Source organism: Stigmatopora nigra, chromosome 1 (assembly GCF_051989575.1).
Source record: "Stigmatopora nigra isolate UIUO_SnigA chromosome 1, RoL_Snig_1.1, whole genome shotgun sequence".
Taxonomy (NCBI): Eukaryota; Metazoa; Chordata; class Actinopteri; order Syngnathiformes; family Syngnathidae; genus Stigmatopora; species Stigmatopora nigra.
The window spans coordinates 23,328,321-23,353,306 of NC_135508.1; the positions used below are offsets into that span (position 1 = coordinate 23,328,321).

General features: G+C 38.6%; 1 protein-coding gene across 8 annotated transcripts in view; it reads right to left on the bottom strand.

Moving 5' to 3' along the window:
* The window catches only part of hspg2 (heparan sulfate proteoglycan 2), an 83,671-nt gene that overhangs the window by 51,743 nt on the left and 6,942 nt on the right, over positions 1-24,986 (bottom strand). For 7 of the 8 annotated variants that reach the window (XM_077745183.1, XM_077709027.1, XM_077745023.1 and 4 more), the window contains exons 2-6: positions 10,653-10,782; positions 10,280-10,339; positions 1,579-1,688; positions 1,421-1,479; positions 1,004-1,176 (exon numbers count right to left, since the gene is read on the bottom strand). In XM_077745183.1, the coding sequence (XP_077601309.1) occupies positions 1,004-1,176; positions 1,421-1,479; positions 1,579-1,688; positions 10,280-10,339; positions 10,653-10,782 (532 nt within the window). The remainder of the gene's footprint in view (positions 1-1,003; positions 1,177-1,420; positions 1,480-1,578; positions 1,689-10,279; positions 10,340-10,652; positions 10,783-24,986) is intronic. The other variant, XM_077709106.1, reaches the window with a different exon arrangement.

Sequence of the window (24,986 nt, forward strand, 5' to 3'; positions counted from 1 at the left end):
ACAATCAGTGCACTGCATCACAAAACAAATAAGCAGCTCAAAGCAGTTAATTAAAAAATATAAACAATTAATTTCAGGAGTAATTCTTCAGAATAACATGCAGAACCACCTATTGGGGTATGTTTATTTGTTGGTTATGATATTTTTGAAGTTCTGTTGGTCATATCAACTGTCTTAGTTTAGGTAATTACAGTAACCAAGTGGGGTACTGTAGCTGGAGAACTATACCTGACGATAAAAAGACAGATACACTCACAAAAGTTAAAGGATATTCCGCCTTGGGCTGAAATTTTATGATAAAATGTATGCCCCTAGAATGTTCACAGGCAAATTTAATGTACCTTTTATTAAATCTTTGATTGCACATTTTCAATAGTTCAATGTTTGTATACTTTGGCTCAGTGGTTTGATTCGGGAGAGACATTTAACACATAAATAAACCAATGCCTTTCCAGAAAGGTAGATTCCAAGGACTTTTTAAATGGCAATTTCACTTAAAACCAGGAAAACTAACGGCTGAGTCGCCACTAAAACACCTATTAGGGGTACCATATATTGCATTTCTGAGTCAGAAATTTCCACACCAAGCTGAAAATTGCTAACTTTTCTAAGCCATGTGGATCTAAACACAGAATCGATTAAAAGAAAGATAGCACCAAAGTCATGCCATGCAGGCTGACGCCGTTTTTGCTTTACGGTGCATTTAAATTTTACGATAGTGCTCCATGCAAAACATTCTTGCACCTCTTTGTTTTTTTTCCTACTGCTAGTAGACAAAGCCATCCTACTGCTTCTACATCACAGTTGCTCATTCACCATGCAACACTACTTGGCACAGTCCTACAAACCTGGCGCTGCTATTGGCTCCACAGAGGGCTGAGGTTGAACTAGAAACCAAATGAAAACATTAGCAGCCCTGCCTCTGGTGGAACTTAGAACAGACTGCAACTGACCCTTTGTGTCAAAGACCCTGTTTCAAGAAGAACTAAAATGTCATGTTTACCTTCCCCAAGTTGTCTGAACTGAAAGCCCTCCACTGATGTGACATAAGAAGCAATTGCTCCATTCCGCACCACATTGTATAACACGGTTCGGATCTGTTCACTGTTGCTGTTGTAGTCGGAGCCGACGTCCAGTTCCACAAAAATGTCAGTACCATCCACTCTAATAATTTTCCTGCAAAAGTGAGAAACGCTGAGTGAGACACCAGAACAGGTGGTGCGCTACTGATGCTGACACAAGTGCTAAAATGATTGCCCAGAAGGATGAATCTTTACAGTTATGAAGATTTATGAATGGCAGGCACACATTCCTTTAGGTGGTGTGAAAATATGAAATAAATCACCACTTTCCTGCATACAGCTGTGGGGACTCTACTAAAAGTTTCACTAAACTTCATTTAAAGCATTTGAATGCATACTTAATGAGGACCACGCTGACTGTCTGTAGACCTGGAATCCGGTTGTACTCGGACTCCAACTGTGAAGGGGAAAAAATAAATATAACAAGCATAGTTTTAACTACACTCTTAAGGTAGAAAATTTGACTAAAAGTAAAAAAAAAAGAATAAAGATTCACCGTGTCAACCACAGCTTGTGAGATCTCATTGAAAGCTGATGAAAAGATATCATCCAGCTCTGGTGTGTAGATGATCGAGTCGGTGAAGTTGACAAGTGCTCTGTAATAAACTAGATTCAGAGAATATAAATTATAATCGAAGATAAAATCAGTTGAGTAAGCCTATGACAACAGCTGGATTCTTTCGCAACATTTTGGATGTGTTCCTCGTTCCATGCTACTGTAAGTGCCAAAGTCCTCTCAATTGCTATGACACCAGATATTTCCCATGGATAACTTTTGGTTAGAAAAGAACCACAATCCAATTATGAGCTCTATTTCCATATCTCAATTGTGGTTAGGTTTCACTTTAAGCAAGCTCCTCTCTAGCTCTACATGTGTTTAAATCTCTGCACTTTTTTATATGTACTGCAGTTATATTTTGGTAAAATCAAGTGTGTTTTCTGCTTAAGTACTCCATAACTCTAATAGCTATGAGCTTGAGTGCAGCCCTGCGGGGTGCTAGAGCGCTTGATGTGAACACTGTTACTGTTGAACTGAAAGTGAATAACTGTTGAATTGCCTAAATGTGGAAACAGAAGAGGGGCAACATCAAAGTTTCTCATCAAAGTGCTTCATTTGACCCGCAACTAATCGCATCAATTGAGTGGGCGCTCGCCGCCAGGTCAGTTCCCTGCACACTCTGAGGTTGCTTCTTTAATGCATTGACCGAGCGAGTATGCTGCCGCCTGAGATCTTTTGATGACAGTGCTGCTAACAAGCAAGTCCGATCCCCCTTTATGTCACTCACTAGTTCCAGAGGACATTATCCTGAAGAGCAGGACAACTATCAAAGGTGGCGAAACAGGAGTTTTAGCGCAGACGTGGATGAAAACTAGTCTGGAAAAACACATTTTGCATGCTTGATTCAAATATGTATTTGGCTATTAAACCTACTCAGTAGAACTGTGGCTGCATTGTGCCTTAGGCCCCCACCAGCACAGACAAGCCTACACCAAAAACAAAGACTTGATTGAGAGATGATGCTAGCCTGGCCTTGAAAGCCTAGTCTCATTGGATTTGACCTTCTACCACCAAAATAATCTAATGTGATGGGAAATTTATATCATTCCAGGGGAATACTTTCATATTACATATAGAACTTTTAAGAATGGTTGCTGTTATTAGTTTCCTTGCATTGGACAAAAACCAAAATCAAATAAATAAATTACGAAATACGTAATTGTTTTATGTCATTTTTTGTGCTAAAGCACGGTGCACGGTGCGCGTTGCTTTCACATCTAAAGCGAACGGCACCAGTCTGCTTTGGAGAGAACCAAGATTTCATCTCCCTTGAGGTCTTGTTCCGGCAGAGTTCTCTGGTTTGTATTCAGACCAGCCCAAAAGGTGCACACCACAAACCTTTTAGGTTTGGTCAAGCCTAAAAAAGGCAGGTGTGAATATGCCTAAAGTTACAGTGTTTTTTGGGCGTTGTTCATTATATGGGTAAGATTAATGGAAGTATTTTATACCATTCAAATTGTGTCAAGGCTTGTAGGTAACATTACTTATTATGTATGGTAGCAAATCCAATTAGTACTATAAGTAGTTCAAAGAAAGAAACAATACCTCATTGACAACTCTTGAGCATACACTTAACTTTTTGTACAAGAGCTACAAAGTTCTCATCTCATTTTTCCTATCCCAGCTGGCTCTGGGCGAGAGGCAGGGGACACCCTGTATCGGTGGGCAGCCGATCACAGGGCACAAGGAGACGGACAACTATGCACACTCACATCCATACTTAGGGCAATTTACTGTGTCCAATCAGCCTAACATGCATATTTTTATAATGTGGGAGGAAACCAGAGTACCCAGAGGAAACGCGCCTAGGCCCGGGGAGAACATGCAAACTCCACACAGGTGGACTTGACCTTGATTTAAACCCAGAACCCCAGAGCTTTGAGGCCGACGCGCTAACCTCTCGCTCCACCGGGCCGGCCGAGCTGAAAGATTGTTTTATCATATTTGATTATGTGAGTGAGACCTCTCATTTCGAGTAATATAGAGGCAAATTAAATGTATACAATATGTACAATACAATATAATATAAATTCATATAATTTATTTGACAAATGTCATTTTACAATCTAAAAACGGCTTTCACATATAATCAGAAATAAATTATAAATATGGTTTTGGTGTTGACAGTCAATGCAAACTTTAAGTTGCCCACTTAAAATCAACCATTTTACTCTACTGTAAAGTAAGATTATAGTCTGCCCTCGATTATTGCAACTTCACTTATTGTGAAATTACTTCTTCGCGATTTTTTCTGCTATTAATTCTGAAAAAAAATATTTATCAATTTATCTTATCAATATATATCCACACTGGAACTTGCAAATGGTAGCCCTTCCCTAGTGTTCCGCTTGCTACTAGGACTCAGCACAGAAGAATGTTTTTTTTTTTTAAATTATTTAATTATTTGTTTATTTTTTTTCAAAGTAAATGAAAATGTGAAAATACATGCTGAAAATCGTAAGCGGAAGCCACCCTCCAGTCTTCCGCCACTAGGACTCAGTACTAGGACTCAGTACTGAAGAATAAAAAGGTAGTTATAATAGGATGACCCTATTTTGCGATTTTTCGATTGTCGCGGCCATGTCTAGTCTAAATTAACCCCGAAATTCGAGGGATTACTGTGATGAACTGTGGAGTGTAAAAGCTCATCATGTTTCCACCAACATGAAAAAGACTATAAGACTGGATGAAAAAGGTTGGTGGGTGTTTGTTGTTGTTTGAGAGAAGTGCATTATTTAGAATAGAAGGTTGAAGGTGAGAGTGTGTGAGGCATTACTACACGAAAAGAGGAAAAAACACCTGAAGAACTTACTGGAGGCTGGCTCGGCTGCACTCTTTATGTTCACCACATAGGAAGAGTCCAACCAGTTTTCTATGGTAAGCAATGTGGGCCAGGAAGCAAAGGAGCAAAAAACACAAGGACAAAGTGTAGTTCACAAAGAGTGAATCAAAAAGGATAATAGAACACGTGACATAATGAAGGATGGTGTGAGCCAAGCAGAGGCAGAGAAGTTAAGACATTAAGAAAGATGGGTAGGAAATGATTCAAGGTAAGAGAAAAAAAGAGAAAGTTATCATTAGAGGTATAGTAGAAAAATGTTTCATTAATTAAGGTTTGATTAATTAAGTGCAGGAAACATGCATTGGTTGAAAAACATCAAGATATACCACGAGATTATGGAATTTCCCAATGAGATCCCAATTTTTAAAAATATTTTTCCTGTTATCCATACTGCGAACGATATACAGTATATGAACTGTAGGTGTCTAAAAACTGTATCTGGTGAAAAGGCAATAAACCTCAACTTAGGATGGAAATTTTAACAGTTTTCAAAGAAACTTGCAGGTCAAAACTCAATTCTATGAATCAGGGTTCTTGAAGGTGGATCAATGAAATCAACACAGTAATGGCTACGCCTAATGTATGACAAAGGACGCCTGAAGTTTAGTATGAGTTAATGAGTGAGGAAGTCTGCTGACATCATGAAGTCAAAGACTTAATGGCTTGCAGGCTTCCCCTAAGAGGAGACAACTCTTTGGTCTAACTTAACAAAGAGGATATCCACCAAAGCAGACAAACAAAACATGCACTGCCCTTTGCGTCTTTGTTGACCGAAAAGCACCCACACTGATGCCGGGAGGAGCTGTTTCCTGTTTTTCTAAATGGAAATAACCGAGCCCATTACAATCATCACCTTGCAAAAACTGAAGCTCTACTTGTACTGGAACCAATGGCCATGTCATCTTTGATTTATGGAGAGTCATTTTCCAGTACTTTGGATGGAGCTATACCTTAGGCAAGAAATGTCAGTCGATGCAGCCGCTACGGAAGACAACTTTGTGAAAGGGGGCCTTTGTCTAAAAGTTTACTCTTCAAGAACAACCTAAACCTTGTAGGAATCCACTCAAAAAAATGACGAAAACTGTTCCTCAATTCACAATGGAGTCATTTTTTAGGATGCAGCTGTTTTAAAGTCAAATGTGGCTTCTGTTACAGCAATCAGGAAAATGTTCAACCGTCCTTGACGGTAGGCATGGTGTACTTGGGGTTAAAGGCCTCACCTTTTCTCCTCAAAACATAATGCTGGGCATTGTGGTCTAACAGCTCAATTTTTGTTCCGTCTGACCACAGAACTTTCTTCCAGAAGGTCTTATCTTTGTCCATGTGATCAGCAGCAAACTTCAGTCGAGCCTTCCTTCTTGCACCGCAGCCTCTCAGTCAATGGAGATGCAAAACACGCTTGACTGCGGACACTGACACTTGTGTTCCAGCAGCTTCTAATTCTTGGCAGATCTGCTTTTTGGTGATTCTCGGTTGAATCTTCACCCTCATGACCAATATTCTCTCAGCAGCAGGTGATAGCTTGCGTTTTCTTGATCGTGGCAGTGACAAAACAGTGCCATGCACTTTATACTCACAATCAATTGTTTGGACTGTTGCTCTTGGGACCTGCAGCTGTGTTGAAATGGCTCCAAATGAGTTTCCTGACTTGTTCAAGTCAAGGATTCGCTTTTTCAGATCTGTGTGGAGCTCCTTTGACTTTTCCATTGTAGCGTTTGTGGGCGTTTGCATCCAATGAGCCCTATTTAAACGGCCTCAGAGAAGTCACCAGCAGTAGTCACTCATAATCACCCACAAGAAGTTAAGAGACCATGCTATGAAGCTCATTTCACTGACACAACTTTCTATGTCACCAAAATTGCTAATTCGTGTTGCTGTATGTATATTTTTGACCCAGCAGCTTTGATCACTTTTTCTGTTACCCCATAATGAAGTCAGAAAAGAACCAAACTTCATGAGTGTTTTTTGTGACAAAGAAGTATTTGTTCCAATCACTCTATCAGAGAAAAATCTGATTAGTAGAAATAACTGGAAAATCAAGAGAGCCATGACATTATGTTCTTCACAAGTGTATGTAAACTTATGACCACAACTGTGTATATATATAGCAGTTGGAGTCCTGCCAGGAAACATTTGACATCAATTTGGAGTCAGCCAAATTAATAAATAAATTAAACCTAAAGGACCATTCACTCTTTTCAAGGTTGATACTCTCCCAGTCAAGAAAGGTTCCAGAGAGAAGATGACTGCGTGTTATTTTAAAATTTCTCTCAGCTTTGGTCCTATTGGAAATATGGTCATTGAATAAAGCTAGAGTGCTACTAAAAACTGTTGTCTGTATAATGCCTTTTGTTCCTACAGGAGCTGGCTATTATTAATAACGCCATGAGAGCAAGAATATAACACTACTCGTTTAAATGTATTTTTCTTAATATAGGGAGTACAGAGTGCTTAGAGGTCAGTGTGATCTTGACTTTTGATTACCAACTATTCAGGTCAACTTGAATTTCAATGCAATTCATTTGACACTTTCTTATCCGGCGGACCACTGGGGCGAGTGGTTAGCGCGTCGGCCTCACAACTCTGGGATCCTGAGTTCAAACCCAAGTTGGTCCACCTGTGTGGAGTTTGCATGTTCTTCCCGGGCCTGTGTGGGTTTTCTCCGAGCACTCCAGTTTCCTCCCACATTCCAAAAACATGCATGGTAGGCTGTGTATGAGTGTGTGCGAGGTTATCTGTCTCCTCGTGCCCTGTGATGGTCTGGCTACCGATTCAGGCTCCAGCACCCCCCTTGACCCTAATGAGGGCAAAGCGGTTCAGAAAATGAATGAACAAAATTTGAATGAACAACGCTCCTATCAATAAAAGAATCAACATATTATTTGGGCGGACCGTGGACCGAGTGGTTAGTGTGTCGTTGTCTATCCTTGTGCCCTTTGATCGGCTGGTGACCGATTCAGGCCCAGAGTCATCTGGGGTAGACTCCAGCACTCCCTGTGACCCTAATGAGGATGAATGGGTTCAGAAAATGAGATGTGACATTTTCCATTATGTTTCTCCCACTTGATGCATAAACCCAAAGAGAGGAAATACGTTCCAAACCGTTCCTGGCAAGGAAACTACTGTTTATCAGGGACATTTACTGTATATCAATATATTTCTGAAATTGTGAAACTGTAATACTTCAAATTCACACAAAAGGTTTTCTTTATTTCTCACCCAAGCCATTCATTGTTTTCCACACCAAAGCCTTCAGATGATTCTGAAGGTAAAGAGAAACAATAAAACCTAATCTACTTTGTGCGACAGCGGCAGAGACACTGTCTCTTTCAATGAAACACTTAATCTCTGTCCTTAGGGGGAGCGGTGCAGGTCAGTTCTCCAAGGCAACACACTTGTGTTTGGAACAATAGCGTTTCATCATAGGGTTTAGTGCCATAATGTGGTGTTTTACAGGAGTCATCGACCTTAATGTTCACTCCGAGTTACAAAATCAAACAACTGCCGGACGAAGAGTGGTGTGACATTTTAGCAGTATCATAAGGCTACTACTGCCACTAGCTAAATAAATTACGGGATTATGATCCTGAGGTAATACCATCAATTCCTTCTTTTTGTCTTTTGCACTCATAAATCCCTTGAGGTCCCACAGTGGACAAACAAAGAGCTCTAAAATAACCCCAGCTGCCAGTGCTCATCCCATAATAAGTTAACAGGCAGAGAGCAAACTCATATTTCACCAACTATAGCTGCGAGACTATGGCTTATGACTGTGTGAAGTTTGCAACATAGAAAATGTAGCCTCTTTCAAGCAGACCCCCCACCCACGTGCATGTATCGGCTGTTGTGCCCCTAATGTGACAGCCTGGGTAAAATTATATATTAATTAAAACTTTATTAATGTTTTGAAATTTTAAATGTATTTTTTAAACTGACAAGAGCAGCAACCAGATGATACACCAGCAGATTAAAAAAATGGTAAGAAAGGCAGACAAAATTATATTTTTACCTCAACAACTTAAAAAAACAGCTTCCCATCATTAATTTACAGGGGATTTATGTTTACTGTTTCAATAATCAACAAAAAATTGGGTGTTTTTCAAAGATATGTTCGGAAAAAAATACCAGCTAATATTATCTTGGTTGAATTCTATACATACTGATCATATAACATACTATTTATAATTTTAGTAATTTTAAGTTGGGATCTAGTAAGACATTTGATTTGGATAGTTTAATTCATTCATTTATTTCTTGACCTCACGTTTCACTGGGCATCAAATAAACGCTCTTGGATATCATCTTTTTTATGTTTTATAGTCACTATAACATCATAATATCATAATCTGCTCTGTTCATGCACACACCCATACCTAAGGAGTATTTAGAGTGTTCAACCAGCCTACCATGCATATTTTCGGAGTATTAGAGGAAACCGAAGTACCTGGAGAAAACACTTCTGTGTAACCAGACGTTTATAAAACTTAAAATATGTAATCATTAAATTTTAAAAAGTGTGGGACTAATCACAAGTTAACTAAGGACTGCAAGCGATATACATTTTTAATCACTTGACAGCAGAGATAATGGTAAAATACAGTGGTACCTCGACACACATTTTAGTTCTATTAAAGACATTTTAGTATACTATTAAACCACTAGTTATTCGATACTTTGTTAATAGATGGCGATTTAAAACATTAAAAAAATCCATTCCAATATCCTGTTTTTGGTGTTTTTTCAGAGGTTTGGAACGAATTAATTTGTTTTTAATTCATTTCAATGGGAAACGTCCGTTTGAGTTACGAGAAAATCGACATTCGAGCTCAGTCTCGGAACAAATTAAGCTCGTATCTCGAGGTACCACTGTAGGTTACTTTATCCTATTAGCATGATCTTGTAAGCCTCATTGGGAAGAACCAACCTCACAGCCTGTGACAAATCGAAACCTTTTTTTCATCGGTCAAAAAGAGAATTTTTAAGGACGTGGAACTCTACCTCAGCATCTTTGAAAATAACCTTCTGTGTAAAAAAAGGATAGCAATAGCGAAACAAATAAAAATTGTAGCAATGGGCCTTACAGATGGTCACTGTGTCTCCGATATACATGGAATTGGGAATTCCAAATCATACAATTGAAGAGAATAACAGGATATACGGTATGATGAGAACAATGGTGTCACAGTACTCTTATATAAAAGTGGTAGAAAGAAAAGGAAGACTTGAGATTGAGTTGCCAAGAGCAGAGAGACACTCCGAATTCAACACAGGAAACAAAATTTCCTTCCTACCAATGTCCTCAGATCTATATATGGTATTTGCCTGCCTCATCCAAATACTAGCATTATGGCCAGCAGAGTCTCCTTGTTTAGCAAGATGTTCTTTCATAAAAATTCTAAATGGTAAGACATGGTTTGTTAATGGATTAAAATGAAAGAATATTTGTATCTGACTCCCAAGAATCCACTATGTTAAATAAATGAAAGAAAAACACAATGGTGCTGCAAAGGGCAATACAGAGAATTGAATAGTATGACAAAAAGGCTCCAGACATCAGCATTTCTTTGTTTGCCTGTTTTTGTGGAATATTCTGTGCTCTAACCGCTCGTTTAGAGGATGAAAGTGGAAATGTTTATGTCTTCAGAACAAAGCTAAAACATCTTGTTATGACCCGACTGGCGGCTTGAAGCAGGATGTGAGCAAGTCATGGCACACATACGCACAGATGCGGGAACTTAATGGGAGTAACCCCCTCACCTACAACATTAACACAACATGTCATTTCTAGAATCTTACTTGTGCTCTCAGGTACATGAGGCCATGGTGTGCTTCCATCGTCCTCACCACTGGGTAAATCTATGGACATAAAAGAACTCCATCATGTTATGAAATGCAAAATACTGAGTTAAACATACTTTTGTGATGACCACCAAAAATATAATTACACTTTAACATTTTCCAAGCAGTTCATCAATCAATCCAAAACAATAAAAGCTCAAAACACAGGTAAAGTGGGTGCAGTAAATCAATAAATGAATAAGTATAATTAATTATAGCAGAAAGCACCAATGGAATATTCTGTAAGTTTACTTTAATAAATAATTCAATATGAGATTTTGATTGAAAAACATAGTCAATGTTCACAATGGTTGTTTGTGGTGTTGCACACCTCCAGAAGCTTCATCAGCCACAAAGTCCTCGTCGTCGCCGAGTAAACTCGGCGCCGCTGGAGCTTCCTTTTGATCCACTAAGTCATCTGGCCAAGGGACCTCTCCCCACACCTTGGAGGCCTGTGTTACCTGAAGAAAACACCAAAAGATTTATAGAGGTTGAAGTCTTCACAAAGCAAGGTTACACCCAGTGATAGGCATGGACCCTGGAAGGGAGGAGGGAAAACAAAGACTGCCGCAGGAAACAAAACATTGTGACATGTTTACTTTCAACATTTATTATCTCTTTGAGGGCTTTTCAAGAGTTCACATGCAAAATAAAGTTCATGACCCACACTACTTGCAAAGAAGGAAGGAATGAGAAAGAAAACGACAGTGTGTCTAAAATCAAGAGTGCTCTGGCACCCCAGGCAAACAGCATAACTTTGACATTCACAATATTCACAAACAACAATATCAAGTTTAACTTGGATTAAATTTCCTTTTAAAACAATACCTTTTATTTTCACATGAACACCAGTTTCTGAGAGTTTGAAGAAGACTTGTTTTTCTATGGCCGAGTATGGACATTACACTAATCCTTCCCAAGACCAATGGGAAAAGGGATTGTCGTATATCTATCAGATTGTACCTACACAGTGAGAAGATTCAGAGTGAGCCATACATTCTGATATCTGATTATCTAATGCAGCTCACCATTGGGTGCTTTTGCGTTTCCCGATCTGTTCAGATACAGGTTGGATGTCTACTGTAGAGACAATGCTGGCGGAATGACACCAGTGGCATCCACAGCTGGCATGGCCCGCCAGTTCCTATTTCCAACCCATGTCTCTAGTATGAGACAAGCCCCCTCTCCCCTTTAAAAGGCTCCAGCTAATAAATAACTAGATCTATCCCCTCCAAATCCTCTCTCCCCAGACTGAACACCCTTACAATAACAATCACGGGCCATTTTCAAAAGGAAACCCCTGACTAAGCAAATTCCTGTCACTAGTGCCAACCAGTCAACCATTAGTATGATCTTCGCTTACATTCCACTGCCTTGGGCTGGTGTATCATCTGGTTACGAGCTGTGACACCCGGGTGAAAATCTATACAAATGTACAAAAGAGCCAGTGATTCTGGCTTAATGTGGAGCTCCAAATATGTATGCAAGATAAAAGCAGATGTCTGATTGAGATGTTGTGCTGACACCACACCTCTGCAGTCAACTATAAAAGCTAAAAAATATATATTATAATATGTATATATACCTGTAATGTTGTACTTTCCCCAACAGTATAAAGAGTCACATTTTTTGGAGAACTCATGACGACCATTAAGAAATACAAGCGAATATTTTGCAACTATGTAACTGGTATGGCAGTCGATCATGCTGACTTACTAACGACCGCAGTTCAACTTCCAATACAGGTTTGTATTTGTAAATGTGTGCCGCACATATCTAATGCATTAATTACCTATTTCATTCAGGAGTGATTTTGCTGAGAGGAAAGCAAAGGAGGGTTAGCTTTTTAATTTGATTGTTTAACTGGCAAATAATCACAATTTATAATCACAAAGTATTCTGGTAAAAATCTATAGAATTGAGCCAATTAGCAAAAACGCTAATTCTACCAAAATAGGAAGTGTCTATTACCAGACTTGAGTTCAATATGAGATTAAACACATATCTTCAACTCATTCTACTGAGTGCAAGCAAAATTTAGGCAAAGCATTTCTTTTTGCAGCAGATGGCCGAAACATTTGTCCACAGTCTAGAGTTCCACATTTCATCACTTGAAAACCAATGCATACAAGACACAACAACATAAAAGTTCTTCAGGGATCTTTGAGTATCCCATGGTGCTCATTAAGAACCTGATGCAGCTGCAGGACTAACTGTGGGGGAAATTTGAACATCCATTTTAAATTTGGATGTTTGCATAGATGGGAGTTAAGAACAAACTTCAAAGTTTAGGCATGTTTTCCCATTCCGCAGCTCTTCTACTGTCATCCATCACATCCTCTCTTTTTATACTTTCACTCCTTAAAACTAAGCCCCTATGCTGAGAAATCATGTGGGCACAACTGGACTTCAAGTCTGACATGCACCCTTTACATAGAGAGAGTTGAGCTTCACCTTCTGACAGGCAGCTCCAAGACTTGAGTTGACCTGACCACACTAATTTCTTACACATTTATATTATTGACATTGGTAGGAGGGTTGCAAATAATAACCATTCCTCATATTAGTTTAATGTTGCCCATTGTTGTCATTTTCACACTGATTGTGGGCCATCCATGGCTAGTTGATGTGCGGTCAGGCTGTGCTTGGAAGGCATCTTGTTGTACGATATACTTTGTACAATGTGCAATGACAATGAAGCTTTCAATTCAATTCAATAAATAAAGTACTGACAAATGTAGGCCAATATGGTTTCAGACAACTTGTGGATAGCTGTACATTATAGATTATTTTAGATGGGACAATTGTAACAACAGAACAACATTGTGGACCTGGAATGGCGAACAAACTGACAAACTGCTACTTACGGCACTAACCCTAAAACTTGGGCCCCTGCTGTATAAAGGCTTGATGGGTGAGGTCTTCAGGCACCTCACAGCTCTTTTGACATTTCTACAGGGTTTAATCTAAAGTGATTGGACAGAGAGGAAATGGAAAGAAGTCCCTCATTCAACAGACAAACACCATATGACAGGTGTAGGTATTGTCTTCTCAAGAAAGGTTCCATGACTAACAGGATGGGCGCAGCAAACATGCCTGAAAATGTTGGGGTGGGGAGAGATGTGAAGAGTGGTGTTTTTTCTTTTCTTAACACATGCATGGAGTCCTATTCTCCAAGGTCCTTCAGTCAGTCTCCCACACAACATTCAAGTCAGGGTTGGTCTACTTCAGCCTTCATATTTGATTCTTCACACTTTTAGGCTAAATTACTTTTTCACTTGGATACCACAGAGGTAATAAAAGTTACGACAACAAAAAGTAAAAAATGAGTGACAGTGGTGGCGCAAAGAGTCGTGTAGTTCAAAAAGACAACAGCCAAATACCCTAATTTCACAGGAAAGAAAAAAAAAAGATATGAAAACAACAAAGGGAAATAAAAAACACAGAGGTGGCTCATTTAACTAAAAAGTGTGGATGTCTAGCGCGGTGCTATCCTTACATGAAACTGTGGCGACTTTGGCTACCAGAATAACAGCTGAACAACTTTGTCATGTAGAGCAACATTTTCACCTTGACAAGGCTGTGTAAACAATTGTCAAGCTGTTGGGCCTGCAGCACACAGGGAGACACGACGAACCATCTCCCCTTTGTAGACATGTTTTTTACCTAAGATTTTAGGGAAATATTCCCAAAAAGCTACAATTTAAGTGGTAATTGATTGGTTTTAAAGTTTTATATCAATGCCAAAGGAGAGAAATTGGCTCACTATTAAGTTGTGATTTTGAGACAACCTCCTGAGAATGAAGAAGCATTTTTTTGGATTTAGATTTTAGATTTAAGATTGTCCTGGTAATAAAACAGCCACAATGAGTGTATATGAGACTGTATATTTAAATAGTTCTAGAAATATGAGACTTGACACACATGCTACTTGGTGGGCTAAAAACTGAAATTACAGACAATATTGGATAAAAAAAAAGTTTCATTAAAAGAAACAATCTTTCTAGTTTTGCATTAAAACTAGCTTCTTGAAGAATTTTAATAGTGAAACAAAAGGTTAAAAGTCAAGGGGCATGTAGGCCCTCTAGACCCCAGTGCTTTTAAGCAACACCTCAACAGGGGCCGAAACAGGACTTTTGTCAACAGACTATCTAACCTAACACTCAGAAGTCACCTAAAGACAATACCCTGCAAAGAATTTTATTTACACACACTAACACTAAAACCACCATGAGAAGAGACACACGTACCAGACGTATGTTGCAGCCAGCAATAAGCCAGGTCAGTTTTAATAGGTTGTCTGTGGCTAAGAATAAATTTAAGAACAGGAATTTGGTTCTGGCCCAGAGAAGTATATTCTAATTATGGTCGGGCCAATTTGGGAAAAATAAGTAACAAAAGAAATGCCGAGAATTCTAATGTATTTTTTGTTTTCGACTAGACATGAAATAAACATTTAAATTAAAAAAGACCGACAGTAGTTTGAACCTTTATTTTATGTGTTTTATGGTAACATTTTTAAACGACTGGCATGCTGGTAATTGAGCGCAAACTAATCAACTTCAATTGCCCCAGACGACAGCTGGCCGGGGTGGCACAGAGGCTGGAGGCCACTAGGCAGGGAAGAGCAGTGCCAGCATGGCAATCTGAGGCTTGTATATTTATAACAGAAAGATAGGCCATAAAACACAAGGTTCCCTGTAGACAGCAAGGGACCCACAACACAGTGCCAAATTAACATACAATGATGCAATATGGATAAGCCTTTTCATCTCTTGCTCCTTATATGCCAGGAATATTGGATCCTTCATAATTAATTAAATTAAAATAAAAAACATTATCAAATTGACAGTCCAGTGCAAAAAAACATCAATACATACAAGATTGTTGCTAACAAAATCTTCAAACTTGAATTGTTTAAAAAAAAAAAACACCATATTTTTGAAGAGACCTGATGATATATAACTGTTTTACTCACCTTTGACCCTTTCTTTCTTTTCATTCCTGCCTTAGGACCAAGTAATTGGAAAGCACCTGTTAAATTGACCTCTATTATGTTTTCCAACAAAATGGTAAGTACACAGCTTGCACAAACTTGATTGCAACAGATTTTAATCATCAACCTCTACAAATAAATGAGAGCATAAGAACAATGTAGCCACCCATAAACCAATTTTCCATAAACTTAAAATTAATTTTAATGAAATGCATTGCACATTTAATGAGGGCAAAATATCAAATTGAAGTTTAAATTCATGTCACGTCAAAACCTTTCCATGGATAAATTTAAAAGATTATGTGCTCCCTTTTGAATTCAAATTTAATCTGAAGGAATGAAAAGTAAAGTAAAGCTCTACTTGTACGGGTTTTAACACGAGACATAAAGCACACTTCAAGTTAATTAACTGGGAATTGTGGCGATACCATGGTGACACTTTTGAAACTCAAAGTAATTCCAGCATTTGGAGGTTTTGCTGTTTAACCCAAGACGCACCTAGAATTTAGGAGATCACAACAAAGCTTTGGTGTTAGTGTTTAGCTCAATCAAGATTAGAAAATAAAAACATTATTTTTTTTTTCCCACAAATTCAAAGTAATTTATATGAATATAATTGCAGTTGGCAGCCTGATGAAAAGTGGTAAGCACATTGGCCTCACACTTCTTGGGTTTGATCCCAGGTGCGTAGAGTTTGCATGCTTTCCCGGGCTTGCATGATTTATTTTGTCCAGAAACTCCTCTTTCCTCCCACATCCCAAATACATGCATGGTGGGCTGTTTGGACACTCTAAATTGCCTCTAGGTATGAGTGTGAGAGTGACTGGATGTGCCCTCCGATTGGCTAACAACCAATTATAGGTGTCCCCCGCCTGGTGCCCGCCAGGATAGGCTCCAGCACCCCTGCAACTTTTGTGAGCATAAGCGGTGCAGAAAATGAATGAATGAATAATTGCAGTACAAGCAGGAAACTCCAGAGACCACATAACCATTGGTCCTTTAGCATCTATGTAAATGTGAAGTTTAATGTGAGATTCAAGAGGTTTTTGACAAATAAATCATTAAAAAACTGATAACCCAAAATTGGTTAGGTCAAAAAGGCCAAATCCTCAATTTGTCCCATCATGCTGACATTCCAACTTTGCCTTTATGTCTTAATGTATGTTAAATAGTTGCAGTGGTATGGTGAAAAGCACAGATATATAAATAAAAAGAAGAAAGTCAATCTACTGACGATTATGTTCTACGGCATCTTATGACCGCTTGCCTTGGCCTTAAGCAAACAAAACCACGGAGGCGTCCCTGCCTATTAATTGGTGAATCAGATTCAAAGAGCCATGTGTATTTAAAAATCAACATGGACGCAAGGTGGAAGTCAAGAGGGAGATAAAAATACCTCAGAGGCTGTTTATCTTCAGCCGTGGTATTTCTCCATTGCATCAAATGATCTGGAGAATGAGTAGGTGAGTAACTGAATACACGTGGATGTGTCTATTTTTCAAGTAAGAGTACTTGCAGCATACAGTATGTCTGGATTCATAGTATTTAGAACAAGGAATGCGGCTTACACAGCATGTGTGTATTTCCATCTGAAATCAGAACTGTTTGTTGACCCACACTGTCACTGTGATCCCCCACCATCCAATTGGACCTTTGGTTTGGATAAGAACCAATGGACAGAAGCCAATTGCTGCACTCTATAGTGACACGGACACATTCCATACAAGATGTGATTCAACTAAGGGGCACACAGCAGTAAATTCAATCCACCCATATTTTAGTGTACAGAGTTTTGACATAAACTCCAGCCTAAAAAGGCAAATCCTAGCATGTTTCTCTTCTGTTTGATAAAGGAAGTCATTTATTCCTTCAATTCCAGGATCAAGGCAGATCTCGGCCATCAAACCCCCAACACCAAGCTGTACTGCTTTAACAATTTATCCTAAAGCGGAGCAACAAGAACATTTCTGAACTACTGGGTTTCAGCATGTAAGACGGGATCAGGTGCCCACTTTCTCGGCATTAAATGCCTTTGCTCTGATTAGCAAGTCTCTATACAATATAAAACCCTCACGTTCAGTTTCCCTCTGTCACCCCGTGACAAAGGATGAAGAAGCGGGACAGTTGCAAAAACCCAGTTCATCTTCTGACGGCTAGCTCAAGAAGTGGAATCTCGGAAATCCCAGTCACGTAAAGGTTGGATTGCTCAAGCGGCAAAGCACTTTTCTTGGGCTAATAGGATAACCTTGTCTGAATCGTCATAGGCAACAATCTTTAATTTCATTTTTTTCACACTTTACTTTTTTCACACCTACAAATGTACTTTATGACTATCTATTTTAGCTCCAAATCCAATATTGGAACAGGAATAGTCTTTGTTCATGATTATTTTACCAAAATCATGATATTCAACTTTTAATAAGTTCAGACAGCTGCTATTTAACAGTTGAATGCTTGCCTGAGACATTCTTGCCGTGTCTAGTGCCTCCATGTTTGGAAATAAGTGGACAAATCCGAGACAGCTCGGGAGTGAATGGAGAATTTGGACAAGACATGAGTGTACGGGATGGAGATATGGATTAAAATGCCGTCGGGGAATTACTGTTGATTGGGAGATAGAAAAGTTTGCCCAAGGTCAACCAATGTTTCTCTGCGCGTGCCTCCTGACTTTTCTGCATTTTTGGCTTGAAGTTAACGAAAGTATTCTGATTGGAAACTCTAAATTGCCCCTGGGTATGGATGTGAGTGTGCATGGTTGTCTGTCTCCTTATGTCCGACAATCGGCTGGCCACCGATTCAGGGTGTCCCCGGCCTCTGGCCTGGAGTCAGCTGGGATAGGTTCCAGCACCCACCGTGAACCTAATGAGGATGAACTGGTTCAGAAAATGAGATGAGAAGTAGTTTCATGTTTCATTTTACAATCTATATTGTGAGTCTTTGCTTTTATCGTTGTTGAAACATGCTTCAGAGGAACCTGTGATCCTATTTATTGTGAGTGTAGAAGGCCGTTAATTCACCTGGTAAATCATCCTGTCTAGACTTAAAGCCTGCAGCAATCCAAATTTTAATCAGAGAAACAGACATTAAGGCTGTGTTGTGGTTGATAAATGTATTTTTTAACAAAATCAGAAGTGTGTGACCTCAATACGGAGATCGCATTATCAAATTAAATGGATTTGTATGGAGAGTTCAGAAAAATCAACAACAAAAATCTAGATGGATTTAGCTTTTTTCCCAATACAAATTTCTTATTTAAACAATGGCCCCTACAGCTAAAACTCTATACTGAAATGTGAAAATAATTTTGGCTGCATATCTGTTTCAGAGCTCTGTGAGGGGGAGTTTGAACCTAAAGGCTTCCACAGTAGCTCTGGCTTTGTGGAGATAGCATGGTCTGTTCTTGCTTGAATTGTTCTTTTATTCTCCAACATTCCTAACTCTAACCCATTTTTTTTCGTAAGGTAAAAGAACGCACAACATTTTCGAGGGTTGTGAATGGCTCTTTGACGACACTGATATCGGTTGGAAATCAGTCCACAGATGGCTACAACTTTCTCTGTGAACGAATGCCAAATTCTCACACCTTAATAACTAATTGTGGATCTCATAATTCATTAATTTGTGCTGTTTCCACACAAAGGTGGTGGGGGTGCTGGAGCCTATCCCAGCTAATTAGGAGCAGTAGCCAGGGTGATTTGGTTGCCAGCCAATCCCAGAGCACAAGGAGACCGACAACCATCCACGTCCAATGAGATAAACACTTGATGCAAACACGCATATCTATTGACAATTTCGAAGGTACAAACAACCTCCCATGAATGTTTTTGGGATGTGGGATTAAACCAGAACCGGAGAAAACCTGGGCATGAGAAGAACGTGCACAATATACACAGGGACTGACGCCTTGATTTTAGAGCTGTGAGAGAGACATAATTCTAAGCATTCAACCTCGTTGTATGGAATATAATTATGGAAGCTGATTTTTACCAATATTGATATTGTGAGCTAATTTAATTAACCTGCTTTGCAAAATACCCCTATTCCCAATTTTTATGGAGCATGATCAAAAAGTCAAGGAAGTCTCAAGAAAGAAAGCAGTTACAACAGCCAACAAGGATTCATTTAAATCACATTACTACTACTTCAAATATGGGGACAAAAAAAACACCCAATGGTATGCCATTGAAAATGTACAAGACTAAATTGTTTCTATTTATTTTTAAGTCATGTAATGAGTTGAAGGTCAATGACAGCTATGTGTGATTCCCAGAAACAGCACTGTGTTTGAAGGTGCTGCTTGATATTATTTTATGGTAGAAAGATGTTTGAAGCCAAACACCGCATAGGGCTAACTTGTAACTCTGTGTAACTATGCCTTTGCTGTATCTGCATTCTCACCCACTTGATACTGTGACAATGACATTTCCCAAATACGGGAATTATAAAGTTATCCAATCCAATTCAATTTCACCTGTCCACATAACGCTCAGACAGGCCTTAATTTGAAGGTGGGTTCACACCAACACAGACATCTGTTAACCAGGAGCTTGTGCGTACATACAAGAAAGTTGCAAGGGCAACAGGCCCTTTCATTGGATACAGATGTGAGGGGTTGGTTTCCTTCTATAATAAGATGTAATTAGAGAGCCGGTGTGCTTGTGTGAAAACACACGAAGGACACATGTGGTTAATGATCAATAAAACACTGAATAAACCACTGAGTTGGTGAACGACGCTGTGAACTCTTGCTTATTGCAGACAAGCCATAACAAGATAGTTAGAGCTTACAACAAGAAAAGAGCAGACAAGACTTCCCCACTCAGCTGACGATTGATAACGCCTTTGAAGAGTAACAAAAGCTCTATGTTTGAACCCTCCTGAGGTCTTAATATTTGGAATTTGGCCCTGGAATAGGACTTTGAACAGCTGCTGCTTATGACATAATGTAAAACCTTTGCAAAAATCCCATTTGAGTTGAAGAAGCATAAATGAATAACCGTGTTCCTTTCTCTGCAATGGAATAGAATTACTTCGTCATTTGTAAGGAGGCTTCAGTGCGGGCAAGCATGGGATCAGTTTGCGCTCTGTGGCGGTGTTGTTCTGATTCCGACTGGTTGTCTGTCTTTATCTGTGCCCTACGACTGACTGGCGAACAGTCTAGAGTAGGGCTCGGGAACATTTTTGATGAAGAGAGCCATAAACAATTCATATTTTCAAATATTATTCCTTGAGAGCCATACTCAGAATTTAAAAGTAAAAAATCATGAAAGTGTGCATTTATTAATAATTTCACCACTTTGAAAGTAAAAAAAAGGTCTGAATTTTTTGGATTTTTTTTTACTGTTACTAATCAATAAGTATCAATGAGAGTATGCATGAAAAAAAACTATGATTAAAAAGATGCAAGTTATAGTGTCGGCACCACAGTTCTGGCGTGGCACTCACATTAGAGCGTTCGGACTTAGGTCTCTCACCAGCGGTTCCCATATTTTAGCACACAGGTTAGTGGAGAGCCATATACAACCATCAAAAGTGCCACATTTGGTACCAAGCCATAGGTTACCTACCACTGGTCTAGAGCAAGGGTGGGCAAAATATTCCACAAAGGGTGCAGGTTTTCATTCCAACCCATAAAGAGGACACCCATCTCCTTTTCTGAACTGCTTTATGCTCATTAAGGACCCGGGGGGTGCTGGAGCCTATCCCCGCTGACTCCGAGCCAGAGGCAGCGACACCCCCTAAATCGGTGGTCTTTCCGCCCAGAGAAACAAAAAATTAGAGGGAAAATTGCTTCCAAAGCTGCAGCCTTGTGATGAACCAAAACTGGTTGATCAGAAACTAAATGGATGAATATGCACCTATAAAGAGCTTTTTATTTCCTCCTGTTATATGCCACAGCCTCTGAGAGTCAAGTGAACATAATACAAAGTCATCCTCATGTTAAAGAAAGGGCTGTGTCCACTACTCTGTGCAGCATGTTAGCATTAATCTCACTGAGGCTTACATCCTGAAGTCTTAACTGACGGTCTTGGCAAGAAGTGTAGTCAGTGTGACGATAAATAGAAAAGTGCTGTCTTAATTGTTTAAACCAAAATCATTCATTTTCAAAATCCTGTGATTTATTTCTCCATTACTGGCATAAAAGAAATAAGAAGAATACAACACACCCACATGGGGATATCACATTTAACAAAATAGCACAGTTGTGAATTACTTTGAAAAAAAGTTGAAAGCAGCTGCTGTTCCCACAATTTAATCCCATGTGTGGTGTGGCAAAGGGCCCGTTTGCCACCAGAGCCTTTATGTAAAAGCAAACCCTCTCAAGTGACTTAGCAGGCTGACTCATACTCTCCCACAAAAGTTCAACTATAAAACTAGAGCAGATGACACCACTGATCACCACAGAGTTGCAATAATTCTGATTAACCCCATATGGGTAATAGTTTATGTATGTTTGTATTTGTATAAATAAATAATATATATATATATATATATATATATATATATATATATATATATATATATATATATATATATATATATATATATATATATATGTATATGTATATGTATATGTATATGTATATGTATATGTATATATATATATATATATATATATATATATATATATATATATACATATATATATATATACATATATACATATATATATATATATATATATATATATATATATATATATACATATATATATACATATATATATATATATATATACATATATACACACACACACACACACACACACACACACATACATACATACATACATACACACGGTGGCTGAGCCAAGAGCTGCAAAGAGTGTCGTGCCTTGAGAACAGCTAAACGTCTATATTCACCCCGATGCAAACATTACTTTTCTCGTCATGTATGTATTTTTTTGTTTATAGTAATGTGACATTTGACAACAAATGAACTATGTCCACAACACAAAATATGTCTATGGTTCTCAATAGTGCTGACATCAACATGGTTGTCTAGTGCAGAGCTGACAGGACTTTATAACCACAGTACTAAGGCAAAAGTGGAAACAAATGAAAGCCATTACTTCACACCAAAGACACTGAGTCATGAACACCAAACAAATAACTTGGTATTTTTTCACCCTGTCACATTTTTGACGACTATCGTGTTTTTTGTTAAAGTAATAACAACCCTGCCACTCAAGAGAAACATTTTACGGCTAGAGGTCAGGTGAATATGACTCATAACTCATAGACAGCAAATTTATTTATTATACTTATTGATCTTCAGTAGTTGACTGTACAGAGATTGAGGGTGCTCTGAGACTGAGTAAATCCCCACAGCAGTCAGGGATTGGTACCTTCTAAAGGGGACCAAGGCAACATGCGTATGTGAGCAAGCTGGCTTTTCTTCAGCTGGTACCCCACATTTTCGTTCTGTATTCAATGTTAAGTACCAGTCAGTCATTTTTTAGTTCTTTATAATATTATTCTCCAAACAAGTATAATGAAAACAGCAACATTGACATATGTATGTATCATAGTTGCCCAGATGCCTATGTATTTTTTTTTTAAATTCTTCAAAGTATTAACATTCATTTGAGTATTAAGAGAGGGCACCGTTGTCAAGATTAGTATGTCTACCTCACAGTTTCGGAGACCGAATCGCTGATGGGTTCCAACTTTCCCCTTTGAGTGTGCATTTTCTTTTGGTACCCATTTCCTCCCACAATCCATAATGCAAAATAGGCGGGTTAAACACTAAATTATACCTAGGTATGAGTTTGACCATGAATGGTTCCTCATCTTATTTTGCCCTGCAGTTGGCTATCAACCAATAGTGCCCAGAGTTAGCTGGGATAGTTAATTACAAATCTTACTTTTGGCAGGTTCGCACGCTTTCATTGTTTTATTCAAACCCGTAAGTAAGTGATCACTCTTGACCTCGTATACTATCAAGATGAGAAGATAAATGCTTATATGTCCACCACCCCTGACGCCCCTTTGAGGATAGGCAGTACAGAAAATGGAGGAATAAGTATTTAGATGTTGTAGGCTTCAAAGATTCATAATTGTTTTTGTAATATTTTAAATATATTTTATATTTTATATTTTAAAAGCACATTTCTTGAGGAGCTACCAGCAGGGACTACTTCAATAAAATAAATAAAGATTCATAATTTACCCGTTACATTATTTGTTTGTTACATATTGGGCATCAGATCGGCTCCAGCAAAACATATTTTGAAAAAATCTAATCAGAAGTAAAAAAACAACAACAACAAAATCACCATTGGGAAATCCCTTGAATCCACCCACTGTAGGATACGAAGAGATGCAGTTAACTGATAGCTCAATGGCAGCAATATTGCTCGTCAAATTCTTAACCTTGCTGTGATAGACAATTAACATTTATGTTGGTGGTTTGGTTTGGGTGGAGAAAGTTATGTTGAAACTGTAGGACAACTTTACGGTATTTGTCTGCTTTACTAATAATGAATGATTGAAAATGAGCAGGGATAGAATGTAAAATCCTCCTTTGGACTTCTAACTTACAGCAATCAGTGCGAGGTTGATGAGTTTGAACACGATCAGAATGCTTAGTGGCCATAATTTTCCGAAGCTCATAAAAGAGTTGTGATTATAATCTTGTTAAATGCTTCACCACTAACAGAATTCAGAGTCCATTCTTGTGCATAGCAGCATTTTCCATCTCAAATCCAAATACTAGTGTCCTATATAGTGACGCCGTGAGAGACAAGTCACCCAACTTAAGAGTTCTCAATTTTGGAGCTGTTATTCAGTCAATTTGAGAACTTCAAGATAGGACATATGATTGTATGGTTGCAATATAATAAAATGGGAGATGATATGAGGACGAGGGTGCAGTCATTTAAATGATTTCTTTTTAAATATACAAAATAAGTTAGAAAGAGACCACCCGATGGTTGAACGTTTGACTTCGGTGCGGACTCTGGGTTCACTGGTGGCATGCTTATGAGCACTCTGTTTCATTGTACCCTGTGATTGCCTGGCAACCAATTCAGGCTATCACCACCTGGTGCCCATGGCTGGCTGGGATTGGCTCCAGCACCCCTCACAACCCTAATGAGGATAAGCGCGATGGAACTTGAATGAAGGAATGTTTGAAAGATAAGAAACTAAATAACAATGTTTTTATTCACTGAAATTTGGCAGGTATGATAATACTTTTTTATTTTTGCCTAATCAAATAATGTATCAACATTGTCTTTGATCGTGCAGTTTCTTTAAAATAGATATAACTGGAAGAGGTATGTGCTAACACTGTAAAGTTTAGTTTTTAGCATGCTTATTCAATGCTCTTTGTGATATTGATGGAAGTGGTCAAGGAAGGAATAATCATTATTCCATCAAAGTACTAAATATTAAACAGGTAATCAATACGAAATGCCACCAACATTAGAATGTCAATAACACCACTGGAACAAACACTAAGCTCGACAGGAGAAAATAATGGTAGATTTTCTGAAATCATAAAAAAACGGATGCAACCGAAAATAAAAGAAAAAATGATGGCCAATGTCCTCATTATCCTTAGTCCATGTAGGATAACTAGGAACACATCTTTGATGTGTTTTCAAAACCAAGCCAAGTGAGGAAAAACTGGGGCAGAGATTTAGACAAAATAACAGATTCCAAC